The sequence below is a fragment of the Gobio gobio genome (genome assembly GCF_949357685.1).
Source record: "Gobio gobio genome assembly, chromosome: 9".
NCBI classification, from domain to species: Eukaryota; Metazoa; Chordata; class Actinopteri; order Cypriniformes; family Gobionidae; genus Gobio; species Gobio gobio.
The window spans coordinates 57,176,987-57,191,743 of record NC_137115.1 but is presented as its reverse complement, the minus strand read 5'-3'; the positions used below and the strand labels follow the sequence as shown (position 1 = coordinate 57,191,743).

At 37.4% G+C, this 14,757-nt stretch overlaps 1 protein-coding gene across 1 annotated transcript in view; it reads left to right on the top strand.

The window, feature by feature from the left end:
• slc24a5 (solute carrier family 24 member 5) overlaps positions 1 to 9,195 on the top strand; it is a 124,512-nt gene extending 115,317 nt beyond the window's left edge. Inside the window, exons 8-9 of the mRNA XM_079825851.1 lie at positions 6,794 to 6,895; positions 6,968 to 9,195. Of these exons, the coding sequence (XP_079681977.1) occupies positions 6,794 to 6,895; positions 6,968 to 7,290 (425 nt within the window). The 3' untranslated portion in view covers positions 7,291 to 9,195. The remainder of the gene's footprint in view (positions 1 to 6,793; positions 6,896 to 6,967) is intronic.
• Positions 9,196 to 14,757: the final 5,562 nt, after the last annotated feature.

The following is a 14,757-nucleotide window of genomic DNA, read 5'->3' as shown; positions in this document are numbered from 1 at the left end:
TTTATGTGTAAAATCATAAGGGGTAACATCAGCGTTTTATGTGTAAAATCATAAGGGGTAACATCAGCGTTTTATGTGTAAAATCATAAGGGGTAACATCAGCGTTTTATGTGTAAAACCATAAGGGGTACCATCAGCGTTTTATGTGTAAAATCATAAGGGGTAACATCAGCGTTTTATGTGTAAAATCATAAGGGGTAACATCAGCGTTTTATGTGTAAAATCATAAGGGGTAACATCAGCGTTTTATGTGTAAAATCATAAGGGGTACCATCAGCGTTTTATGTGTAAAACCATAAGGGGTACCATCAGCGTTTTATGTGTAAAACCATAAGGGGTACCATCAGCGTTTTATGTGTAAAATCATAAGGGGTACCATCAGCGTTTTATGTGTAAAATCATAAGGGGTACCATCAGCGTTTTTTGTGTAAAATCATAAGGGGTAACATCAGCGTTTTATGTGTAAAATCATAAGGGGTAACATCAGCGTTTTATGTGTAAAATCATAAGGGGTACCATCAGCGTTTTATGTGTAAAACCATAAGGGGTACCATCAGCGTTTTTTGTGTAAAATCATAAGGGGTAACATCAGCGTTTTATGTGTAAAATCATAAGGGGTAACATCAGCGTTTTATGTGTAAAATCATAAGGGGTAACATCAGCGTTTTATGTGTAAAATCATAAGGGGTAACATCAGCGTTTTATGTGTAAAACCATAAGGGGTAACATCAGCGTTTTATGTGTAAAACCATAAGGGGTACCATCAGCGTTTTATGTGTAAAATCATAAGGGGTAACATCAGCGTTTTATGTGTAAAATCATAAGGGGTACCATCAGCGTTTTATGTGTAAAATCATAAGGGGTACCATCAGCGATTTATGTGTAAAATCATAAGGGGTACCATCAGCGTTTTTTGGGTAAAATCATAAGGGGTACCATCAGCGTTTTATGTGTAAAATCATAAGGGGTAACATCAGCGTTTTATGTGTAAAATCATAAGGGGTAACAGCGTTTTATGTGTAAAACCATAAGGGGTAACATCAGCGTTTTATGTGTAAAACCATAAGGGGTACCATCAGCGTTTTATGTGTAAAATCATAAGGGGTAACATCAGCGTTTTATGTGTAAAATCATAAGGGGTACCATCAGCGTTTTATGTGTAAAACCATAAGGGGTAACATCAGCGTTTTATGTGTAAAACCATAAGGGGTACCATCAGCGTTTTATGTGTAAAATCATAAGGGGTACCATCAGCGTTTTATGTGTAAAATCATAAGGGGTAACATCAGCGTTTTTTGTGTAAAATCATAAGGGGTACCATCAGCGTTTTATGTGTAAAATCATAAGGGGTACCATCAGCGTTTTATGTGTAAAATCATAAGGGGTACCATCAGCGTTTTTTGTGTAAAACCATAAGGGGTACCATCAGCGTTTTATGTGTAAAATCATAAGGGGTACCATCAGCGTTTTATGTGTAAAATCATAAGGGGTACCATCAGCGTTTTATGTGTAAAATCATAAGGGGTACCATCAGCGTTTTATGTGTAAAATCATAAGGGGTACCATCAGCGTTTTATGTGTAAAATCATAAGGGGTACCATCAGCGTTTTATGTGTAAAATCATAAGGGGTACCATCAGCGTTTTATGTGTAAAATCATAAGGGGTACCATCAGCGTTTTTTGTGTAAAATCATAAGGGGTACAATCAGCGTTTTATGTTTAAAACCATAAGGGGTACCATCAGCGTTTTATGTGTAAAACCATAAGGGGTACCATCAGCGTTTTTTGTGTAAAATCATAAGGGGTAACATCAGCGTTTTATGTGTAAAATCATAAGGGGTAACATCAGCGTTTTATGTGTAAAATCATAAGGGGTAACATCAGCGTTTTATGTGTAAAATCATAAGGGGTAACATCAGCGTTTTATGTGTAAAATCATAAGGGGTAACATCAGCGTTTTATGTGTAAAATCATAAGGGGTAACATCAGCGTTTTATGTGTAAAATCATAAGGGGTACCATCAGCGTTTTTTGTGTAAAATCATAAGGGGTAACATCAGCGTTTTATGTGTAAAACCATAAGGGGTACCATCAGCGTTTTTTGTGTAAAATCATAAGGGGTAACATCAGCGTTTTATGTGTAAAATCATAAGGGGTAACATCAGCGTTTTATGTGTAAAATCATAAGGGGTAACATCAGCGTTTTATGTGTAAAATCATAAGGGGTAACATCAGCGTTTTATGTGTAAAATCATAAGGGGTACCATCAGCGTTTTATGTGTAAAATCATAAGGGGTAACATCAGCGTTTTATGTGTAAAATCATAAGGGGTAACATCAGCGTTTTATGTGTAAAATCATAAGGGGTACCATCAGCGTTTTATGTGTAAAACCATAAGGGGTACCATCAGCGTTTTATGTGTAAAATCATAAGGGGTAACATCAGCGTTTTATGTGTAAAACCATAAGGGGTACCATCAGCGTTTTATGTGTAAAATCATAAGGGGTAACATCAGCGTTTTATGTGTAAAATCATAAGGGGTACCATCAGCGTTTTATGTGTAAAATCATAAGGGGTACCATCAGCGTTTTTTGTGTAAAATCATAAGGGGTAACATCAGCGTTTTATGTGTAAAATCATAAGGGGTAACATCAGCGTTTTATGTGTAAAATCATAAGGGGTACCATCAGCGTTTTATGTGTAAAATCATAAGGGGTAACATCAGCGTTTTATGTGTAAAATCATAAGGGGTAACATCAGCGTTTTATGTGTAAAACCATAAGGGGTACCATCAGCGTTTTATGTGTAAAATCATAAGGGGTAACATCAGCGTTTTATGTGTAAAATCATAAGGGGTAACATCAGCGTTTTATGTGTAAAATCATAAGGGGTAACATCAGCGTTTTATGTGTAAAATCATAAGGGGTACCATCAGCGTTTTATGTGTAAAATCATAAGGGGTAACATCAGCGTTTTTTGTGTAAAATCATAAGGGGTACCATCAGCGTTTTATGTGTAAAATCATAAGGGGTAACATCAGCGTTTTATGTGTAAAATCATAAGGGGTACCATCAGCGTTTTATGTGTAAAATCATAAGGGGTAACATCAGCGTTTTATGTGTAAAACCATAAGGGGTACCATCAGCGTTTTATGTGTAAAATCATAAGGGGTAACATCAGCGTTTTATGTGTAAAACCATAAGGGGTACCATCAGCGTTTTATGTGTAAAATCATAAGGGGTAACATCAGCGTTTTATGTGTAAAACCATAAGGGGTACCATCAGCGTTTTATGTGTAAAATCATAAGGGGTACCATCAGCGTTTTATGTGTAAAATCATAAGGGGTAACATCAGCGTTTTATGTGTAAAATCATAAGGGGTAACATCAGCGTTTTATGTGTAAAATCATAAGGGGTAACATCAGCGTTTTATGTGTAAAATCATAAGGGGTACCATCAGCGTTTTATGTGTAAAATCATAAGGGGTAACATCAGCGTTTTTTGTGTAAAATCATAAGGGGTACCATCAGCGTTTTATGTGTAAAATCATAAGGGGTACCATCAGCGTTTTATGTGTAAAATCATAAGGGGTAACATCAGCGTTTTTTGTGTAAAATCATAAGGGGTACCATCAGCGTTTTATGTGTAAAATCATAAGGGGTACCATCAGCGTTTTATGTGTAAAATCATAAGGGGTAACATCAGCGTTTTATGTGTAAAATCATAAGGGGTAACATCAGCGTTTTTTGTGTAAAATCATAAGGGGTACCATCAGCGTTTTATGTGTAAAATCATAAGGGGTACCATCAGCGTTTTATGTGTAAAATCATAAGGGGTAACATCAGCGTTTTATGTGTAAAATCATAAGGGGTAACATCAGCGTTTTATGTGTAAAATCATAAGGGGTACCATCAGCGTTTTATGTGTAAAATCATAAGGGGTACCATCAGCGTTTTATGTGTAAAATCATAAGGGGTAACATCAGCGTTTTATGTGTAAAATCATAAGGGGTAACATCAGCGTTTTATGTGTAAAATCATAAGGGGTACCATCAGCGTTTTATGTGTAAAATCATAAGGGGTAACATCAGCGTTTTATGTGTAAAATCATAAGGGGTACCATCAGCGTTTTATGTGTAAAATCATAAGGGGTAACATCAGCGTTTTATGTGTAAAATCATAAGGGGTAACATCAGCGTTTTTTGTGTAAAATCATAAGGGGTAGCATCAGCGTTTTATGTGTAAAATCATAAGGGGTAACATCAGCGTTTTTTGTGTAAAATCATAAGGGGTAACATCAGCGTTTTATGTGTAAAATCATAAGGGGTAACATCAGCGTTTTTTGTGTAAAATCATAAGGGGTAGCATCAGCGTTTTATGTGTAAAATCATAAGGGGTACCATCAGCGTTTTATGTGTAAAATCATAAGGGGTAACATCAGCGTTTTTTGTGTAAAATCATAAGGGGTACCATCAGCGTTTTATGTGTAAAACCATAAGGGGTACCATCAGCGTTTTATGTGTAAAATCATAAGGGGTACCATCAGCGTTTTATGTGTAAAATCATAAGGGGTACCATCAGCGTTTTTTGTGTAAAATCATAAGGGGTAACATCAGCGTTTTATGTGTAAAATCATAAGGGGTAACATCAGCGTTTTATGTGTAAAATCATAAGGGGTACCATCAGCGTTTTATGTGTAAAATCATAAGGGGTACCATCAGCGTTTTTTGTGTAAAATCATAAGGGGTAACATCAGCGTTTTTTGTGTAAAATCATAAGGGGTAACATCAGCGTTTTTTGTGTAAAATCATAAGGGGTAACATCAGCGTTTTTTGTGTAAAATCATAAGGGGTACCATCAGCGTTTTTTGTGTAAAATCATAAGGGGTAACATCAGCGTTTTATGTGTAAAATCATAAGGGGTAACATCAGCGTTTTATGTGTAAAATCATAAGGGGTACCATCAGCGTTTTATGTGTAAAATCATAAGGGGTACCATCAGCGTTTTATGTGTAAAATCATAAGGGGTACCATCAGCGTTTTATGTGTAAAATCATAAGGGGTACCATCAGCGTTTTATGTGTAAAATCATAAGGGGTACCATCAGCGTTTTATGTGTAAAATCATAAGGGGTACCATCAGCGTTTTATGTGTAAAATCATAAGGGGTAACATCAGCGTTTTATGTGTAAAATCATAAGGGGTAACATCAGCGTTTTATGTGTAAAATCATAAGGGGTACCATCAGCGTTTTATGTGTAAAATCATAAGGGGTAACATCAGCGTTTTATGTGTAAAATCATAAGGGGTAACATCAGCGTTTTATGTGTAAAACCATAAGGGGTACCATCAGCGTTTTATGTGTAAAATCATAAGGGGTAACATCAGCGTTTTATGTGTAAAATCATAAGGGGTAACATCAGCGTTTTATGTGTAAAATCATAAGGGGTAACATCAGCGTTTTATGTGTAAAATCATAAGGGGTAACATCAGCGTTTTATGTGTAAAACCATAAGGGGTACCATCAGCGTTTTATGTGTAAAATCATAAGGGGTAACATCAGCGTTTTATGTGTAAAATCATAAGGGGTAACATCAGCGTTTTATGTGTAAAATCATAAGGGGTACCATCAGCGTTTTATGTGTAAAATCATAAGGGGTACCATCAGTGTTTTATGTGTAAAATCATAAGGGGTACCATCAGCATTTTATGTGTAAAATCATAAGGGGTAACATCAGCGTTTTTTGTGTAAAATCATAAGGGGTAGCATCAGCGTTTTATGTGTAAAATCATAAGGGGTAACATCAGCGTTTTTTGTGTAAAATCATAAGGGGTAACATCAGCGTTTTATGTGTAAAATCATAAGGGGTAACATCAGCGTTTTTTGTGTAAAATCATAAGGGGTAGCATCAGCGTTTTATGTGTAAAATCATAAGGGGTACCATCAGCGTTTTATGTGTAAAATCATAAGGGGTAACATCAGCGTTTTATGTGTAAAATCATAAGGGGTACCATCAGCGTTTTATGTGTAAAATCATAAGGGGTAACATCAGCGTTTTATGTGTAAAATCATAAGGGGTACCATCAGCGTTTTATGTGTAAAATCATAAGGGGTAACATCAGCGTTTTTTGTGTAAAATCATAAGGGGTAGCATCAGCGTTTTATGTGTAAAATCATAAGGGGTACCATCAGCGTTTTATGTGTAAAATCATAAGGGGTAACATCAGCGTTTTTTGTGTAAAATCATAAGGGGTACCATCAGCGTTTTATGTGTAAAATCATAAGGGGTAGCATCAGCGTTTTTTGTGTAAAATCATAAGGGGTACCATCAGCGTTTTATGTGTAAAATCATAAGGGGTAACATCAGCGTTTTTTGTGTAAAATCATAAGGGGTATCATCAGCGTTTTATGTGTAAAATCATAAGGGGTACCATCAGCGTTTTATGTGTAAAATCATAAGGGGTAACATCAGCGTTTTATGTGTAAAATCATAAGGGGTACCATCAGCGTTTTATGTGTAAAATCATAAGGGGTACCATCAGCGTTTTATGTGTAAAATCATAAGGGGTACCATCAGCGTTTTATGTGTAAAATCATAAGGGGTAACATCAGCGTTTTTTGTGTAAAATCATAAGGGGTAACATCAGCGTTTTATGTGTAAAATCATAAGGGGTAACATCAGCGTTTTATGTGTAAAATCATAAGGGGTAACATCAGCGTTTTTTGTGTAAAATCATAAGGGGTAACATCAGCGTTTTATGTGTAAAATCATATCAGCTGTTGTTTTTTTTTCCAGGTGAGACGTTGGGAATCCCGGATACAGTCATGGGAATGACGCTCCTCGCAGCAGGAACCAGCATTCCTGATACCGTGGCCAGTGTGATGGTGGCTCGTGAAGGTAATAAACTCGTCCTCAAGCATCCAAACATCATTTGAACAGTTCATACATGAAGTTCTGTGTCTCTCACAGGTAAGGCTGACATGGCCATGTCCAACATCGTGGGCTCCAACGTCTTCGACATGCTGTGCCTGGGCCTGCCGTGGTTCATCCAGACGGTGTTTGTGGACGCTGGGTCTCCAGTGGAGGTCAACAGCACGGGCCTGGTCTTCATGTCATGTACGCTGCTGCTCTCCATCGTCTTCCTCTTCTTGGCCGTTCACATTAACGGATGGAAGTTGGACTGGAAGTTAGGGCTGGTGTCTCTGGGGTGCTACATCCTCTTCGCCACGCTGTCTATCCTATACGAGCTCGGGATCATCGGCAACAACCCCATCAGATCCTGCAGTGACTAAAGCTGAACACTGAACTCCACCGATGTGATTTTTTTAGTGCCGATACCGATTTTTTTTCCATCAGCCTTAGCCGATGAGCGATACGAGCTGCCGATTTTCTTGAGCCGATATTTGGAGCCAATTCTGCTTTTGCTCCCTCAGTTTACATCATAAAAATGACACTATGATCAGGATGATAATTTAAAATTTAAAAAAGGAACATTTATTGAACTAAAAAAAAATGTATTTCAGACATCCCAACCTGAAAAAAGTCATTTCAGGGAGGTATCTCTCCAAACCTGAAATATATGCACATGAAATTAAACTTGTTTAACTCAACCATAACATGTCAGTTACATGTTTTGTTCATGTTATGTTTATACTTTATACTTTCGTTTTTTGGGGCACTCTCCCTCTGCCATGGCGCTCCAGTTTCTAGATACACTGAACTGATTAATTCGGTTCGGGAGAAGAGATAAAAGCCCGCCCACATTGACAATTGATTGGTTGACTTACCGAAACAAGCCAATCAGGACGCTCTCCGTCTTACATGCGCTTCATTAGGTGCACACCAGCACACACACGCAAGGTCTCTCGCTCTCTCCCTCTCTGCCGTGCGCGCGTGCGCAGTTTGTGTCTCGCATGCGCGCTCTTGCTCGCTCGCTCTAGATTGAGGGAGAATTTAACTAATTTGCGGGCATCAGGGAGCCGCTATAAATATGCGGGAGACTTGGGATGTCTGATATTTAACAAATAGTAATAACAGGTGAGGTAGAACAAGGAAAAAAAAAAAGAGTTCGGTGGTGAAAATTTCTGAAAATAAATATTTAAGCATAAATAAAATAATGACACTATTGCGCACAGTATCAACAAGCGAGCAGCATAATAAAGTGCACACTGACTGTACTATACTGCATTTTACAACCTAGTCATTTAATGGTTACACTCTAAAAAATGCTGGGTTAAAAATAACCCAAGTTGGGTTGAATTTGGACTCACCCAGCAATTGGGTTGTTTTGACCCAGCGGTTAGGTTGTTTGCTTAAAACAACCCAATTGACCTATCGGTAAGCCCCTCCCATCGAACGCCTCAGATGATTTGTTGGAGTGAAAAACTATGTAATAAACTTGATAAATCATCAGTAAAGTTTGGCCATCATTCAGATATACGATACATTCTGTGTCCAAAAACATCTCGAGATAAGGTTTTCACACTGACAGCTGTCATTGTAAGATATAGCAACTTTGTTTGTTTGTCCGAGTTAGCAACAGTAGCTAAGGGGGGCGGGGCTTACCGATAGGTCAATTGCTGGGTTAGTCCATTTTCAACCGAACTTGGGTTATTTTTAACCCAGCATTTTTTAGAGTTTAGGTGCACTTCACTTAATCTCTTGTAGAGCAACACCAGCGGTAATTCAGGAGAAAATCTCCCAATGCTCTACGTGAAACTTTCCACCTTTTACCATCGTGTCAATTGATTTTGATTAATATGCGCGAGGGAGAGCGAGAGAGTTTGAAGATGGTGAGAGCTGCCCTGTGGACGCCTGTCTGGAAATAATGCAGAGAAAACATTATCGGCGAACGCAGCAGCCTTATATCGGCCGATGCCGATACACGTAAAAATCGCAAATATCGGCCCGATATATCGGTTTAACACTACACTGAACACCACGTTTTCGGAAACACTGAGGAAGAGCATCATATTTCGCCCACATTGTTTTATTGATTTCGAACTAACAAAAGTCAAACGGTTCCATTTAGAAAAGCTTTTGACCACTGTATCATCAAACATTTACATTAAAATTAATATATTCACATAAAAATGTGCTCTAACACCTTAAACGCTGCTTTCTTGAAACGATATGACTGTACAAAGTTAGATGGTGATCAGTTTTATTAATGAAGAACATCTTTAAATGGTGTCCTCAAAAAATAAACAAAAAATTTAAAATATCGAAACATCGTTAAATCAAGATACATTTTTATGAAGTGCTTAAAACAAGAACAAACGTCAGCCAATGGGGAGTTTATTTTTCTGAGTCTTCGAAGCTGAAACTATTCTTTTCACAAGATTTAATATCTTAAAAGTCCATATTATCCTTAACTCATATTTGAGAATCACAATGACATATTTAAACATTTTTAATTTCTTCATGCCTTAAAAAAAAATATGTTTACATTTGATTAGAAGAAAATAGAATTTGTGCGAAAACTTTTCATAGGAACGAAATTAAAACGAAAAATGTATATGGTTGTTTTTATGAATTCAGTTAAGGAGCTAGGAGCCGATTATTTACAGTAGTAGATCTGGCATAATATCAATATCACTTCTGATGACGTACAGTTTCTGCAGTTATTGAGGTGAACATCCCTAAACGTGGTTGAAACGTGAACACAGTAAATGTATCTTGATTTAAGAATGATTTAATGGAAAACAAGACACAAATACTCATCAAACGTTGTTTTTGCAGTGCAGTAACACATTTATTTCAGGGTTACATCACATTCAATCTTCTAAGAGTAAAGATTTGTCATCCATGATTCAGTTTCTAAAACATTATTGCTCAGGGATTCTGTGACAAAAGTAGTTATTTGGGGAAAATGAGTTTACCACTGCAATAAGACGGCGTTTTAGGAGAGGAAATGGCCTTGTTGAATGTAGTTTAGTCATGTAAAGACTAGGGGTGTAACGATATATCGCGATACAAAAATGTGACGTTGATGGAAACGATATGATTGGCGATATAGAGTTGTTTTTATCCAAGGCTCTTGCTGTAGTCGGCCTGTTTATAAACTATAATTCACTCAAACACAAATCTACAAATGTAAACTCTGTCATCATGCCGTTATTCTTTTAACTTCCAAACACAAATGCAGATATTCTTTATGAAACCTGAGGGATTTCTGTCCCTCCATTTAAAGTCCATTCCTCTCAAACTTAAAAGATCTAATAAATGTCATAAAGGCGTCGTAAAAGAACTAATCGAGTGTCTAATCCCAACACAAGTCTTCTGAAGAGACACAATGGCTTTATATGATGAATATATTTAACACGACGCGCAAACTGTAGTGAACAGATGCTCAAATGATTGCGTGACGCGCGAAAACAACACGAGAGTAAACGCAGAATTAAGATTCTTGGATGAGCTGAACATTCACAGTTTGAGTGGCCATTTTGAGACGCTTTCTTGCGATTAGAGCTTTGAGGGATTGCATTGATCATCTGAAGCGCACACACACTCTTCAACGTGAAAGCGCGAACATCATTTAAATCACCAGATCACATTTAGTTTTAATAGAGTGATTATTCAAAGCATTTTAGATGGTTTATTCCTATATGTATAGTGCAGTTTCAGTGACATTATTACATTAAACGACTATATAATGTTGAATATAACTGATAATAATGCAATGGGGGAATATTTGTGGGTCCTGATAATAATACACTAATAATAATAAAAAAGTTTTAAAAAACCCTCTATATTTTGGCTTAGAAAAATCAGGATTCATATCGTATCGTGAGTTCAGTATCGCGATTAATATCGTATCGTTACACCCCTAGTAAAGACTGATTTCCATCGCTCATGAACAGACACTGATGTTCATCATCTACCTCAGTTTGAGTCTTACTACTGTAACACGACTACAATAATAAAGAGATACGACCATGATGGATGAAATGTTTTATCAAGTACAGAAATGAGATTTTGAAAGGTTATTTTTTATTGTCATGTTTGACTGATGCAGCTTCAGAAGGATCACTTCTTAAACTCTGCAGACCCTGTACACTGCTAAAAGTGAAGAACATGTTGTCTGAGCAGTGATAAACCCCCAAAAAGAGGCGCTTTTTGATTGTTTGGCTATTAATTCATTGTTGAAAGTGTGTAATTCGGGCCCTGTGAGCTCTAGCACCCTGCAGACAGTTTGGGCCGTTTCCACTAGATTACAGAAAACACTGGAGAAAAGAGTTTTGTCTGGATCATGTGTGCAAGATTTATTTAGATGGGTATGAATGGAGGAAGATGACCTTTTTATGTAATTTCCGCCCAGGCCCAAAACGGCCCAAACTGTCTGCAGGGTGCTAGAACACACAGGGCCTGAGTTACACACTTTCAACAATGAATCAAGAAGCGCCTCTTTTGGGGGGTTATTACAGCTCAGACAACATATACTCACATGTTCATCACTTTTAGCATGTTTAGAGACACTGTGTGTGTGTGTGTGTGTGTGTGTGTGTGTGTGTGTGTGTGTGTGTGTGTGTGTGTGTGTGTGTGTGTGTGTGTGTATGGGACGTTTTTACATTTGGGTCGGCCAAATCCAGGCGGAAATGCTCCCAGAGCATAAGAGGTTAAGGTTCGAAACGACTTGAAAGATTTTTCTTTAAATGTTCATGAAAATCTTTCAAGACCTGGAAGACATTCTGAAGGCTTCACACGGGACGATTATCAGCCCACGTTTAACACCTCATGACTAAACAAAGGGTGCCAATGTGTGTGTGCCAGGCGTAAAAGCGACTCGGGTTCATTTTTTTGGTTTGATGCGCCGCGTTAAAAAACGATCCGACCAATGAGATCTGTGCTTTGGTTCACGTGCCTGGAGCTGCTAAAGTTACAGTAAAACACCACTAGGTGGCGCTCAAGCACTAAATGGACACATAGATATCTAAAATGGCAGCCATTTTAAGTCCACTAGACTGAGAGTGCATATGAAGTGTGCCATTTGGGACGGGGTCTAAAAAGAGGAAGTAGGAGAAGATGCACAGAGGCGAGATGAATGTAGTGCTGCTGGTCTCTAATAGGGATGCAACACTACAGTTAGTCCACGGTTCAATACACACCTCGGTTTTTACCCACGGTTTCCGGTTCGGTTCTGATGGCTTGTCACATCAGTTTTTTGCTATTCTATTCTTAGGCAACAGGAACCGCAAGAGGTTAAAGAGAAAAAAGACTATTTTTTATTGAAATACTCTTTCTTTATTTTACTTAAAAGAATTGAAAACCCTTACTTAAACTTAACTTTACTTTAAAAAAAAAACCTTGTACACATTCCTAGTGTATTGTAAAATATAAAATAAATATATATTAAGATTTACACTGGCAGAATTACAACAGTAGTACAGCAGCATTAAAGTATGAAATTGAATAAATAAATGTAAAAATAAAACACTACATAGACTTCACTGTAAAATATACACTGATTCTTATTAAAGCTGCTGTATTAGTTTTTTCAGTCAAGAGCAGTGAGTGATTTTCTCTTTGTCTTTTGTTGTTGTATTAACATTAAACAGATAGTTTATTCAAAAATGAAAATTCTTTCATCGAGAAATGAAAACCGGTTTGGAACAATATTAGATGAGTAAATAATGACATAATTTTAGAGGTGAACTGTCCCTTTAAGGACAGCGTGTTCACTATAGGCTGCGCCGCTGTCAATTAAAGACCTGCACACATCTAATATACAGACACACACGCGATTTACTTTCTCTTTAGACATAACCGACTGAGTTTATGTTAACCTTGTGTGTATTTGACAGTATTAGCGCAGTAAGACGACTACTTAGTCCAGTAATCACGTGTTTGACAGGCGTTTAGTGCGCGCGCTCGGAAAAGCTCATGTTAAAACCGCACACGCGAATGAGTCGGCAAGGCTTTAAAACGCACGCAAATAATGAACTTTCTTAATTGTGAATATCTATAGTGTTCCGTGAGGATAACTCCACCACTGACCTGTGATGTGAATGTGTGTCGCGTTGTTCAGTAGGCTATTGGGATGGAGGCAAATCATAGCATTTGTAGAAAAATTATTATTTAATGAAAAACCGAAATTCACAAGCGCGTATTGAACCGTGTATGCCGTACCGAACGGTTCAATATTATATTGAGAATTGTGGCATCCCTAGTCTCTATCATAGATATACATAATAAAGGCTAAAAGTCTTACCGCGGAGTCTCTAACGTCTTCATCGCCGGCCATCTTGTCACCGGCGGCCATCTTGTACCTGATGTAAGGCGAGTGATCTGAACACAAATACTCTTATCTCGCTGAAATCTTGACGGATTTACAAATGGTTTGGTTTCTTACAAACGTTATTAACGTGGCTATAATTCTGGACGCTTGAACGTGTTGAAATTGCAGCTTTTCTTATCGAGAAACGACTTAATCGTGCAGCATAGTTGTGTATCACGGCTACTTGCGCAAGTTATCAAGGCTGAGACCACAATCGAGCTGTTCAATTATATAGGTTTTACTGACACCAATAACGATTTTATGACAACTAATGTTCTGTTTAGATTACAATCTTTGTGGATGTGGTTATTAGCTGGCTAATAACAAGAAGCTTTGAGTGAGACCTAGTAGTTACAGTTTAGCCGCTACCCAGCCATTTTACATCAGTGGGAGAGGCAGAATTGCTCTCTCTTTTCAATATAACTTAAGTTGTACATGATTTCCAATTGGTTTGGTTTGTTAACAACATCTTACACAATGATACAGAAATTGCTTGGCTTTATAGGAGAAGAAGCCAGACTTTTGTGCAGGCTACGGATGCTCCATAGTCTCAAAACGAGAGCCCATCATATTGATTTAACGTCGACCTCCATTGGCCAGCAGCGGACGAGACATCTAGCCTTTATTATTATGTATATCTATGGACTCTCTGAACACAAGCGGCTCCTCTCTCAGTTTCTCCTGAAGCCGATACGGAAGTGAGTTAAACTGCAGTTCATGGACTGGCCACTAGAGGCAGACTCCAGAAGTAGCAGAATCTCATTGAGCTCATGTTAAAATGTCCGACTTTACAGCAGAAGAACACATGTTTACAGTCTGGGACAAACTGTGCTTTTATACGGCTAATGTTGCCCTTCATGACGACTGTGAGGTGGGGAATGTTTTTATAACTCATTCCTTTACATTATATAAAGCCTTAAAGTTCTGCATAATTAAGGGCGTGGCCACTTTGAGTGACAGGTGGATTGCCGTTTTTTAGTCCTAGTCTTTTGACTAAAATGCCATTTAGTTTTAGTCATATTTTAGTCGCCTGAATTGTTTTTAGTTTTACTCTCCTAAAATCTAATGAGTTTAGTTAAACTGTAATACATTAAGCATTTAAGCATTACATAAACGACTGTCACTTGAACTGACATTTTGACATCATTTTGATTTTGACATTAAAAATACACGAAAGAGCTCAATTCACTTTTTTGTTCGTTTTTTTTAAAAACATCTATATAGTTTTTATAACTTTGTATTTCTGTTTTAGTCAGTAGGCCATATCAGGTTAAGCTAAAGCTTCAAATAAGTTTGTTTATTTATTTTTTAATTTCAGTTAACATTAATTTCAAGTAATTAAGTTTTTTTTAATGGTTTTAGTGAGTATGTGTCAAATACTGGTCTATCCTCCTGACTATGAATTAAATGGGAATTAAATTAAATAGTTTATTGTGTAAGCAAAAACGAATATATAATGTGTGACTTTTAATGATAAACAAGC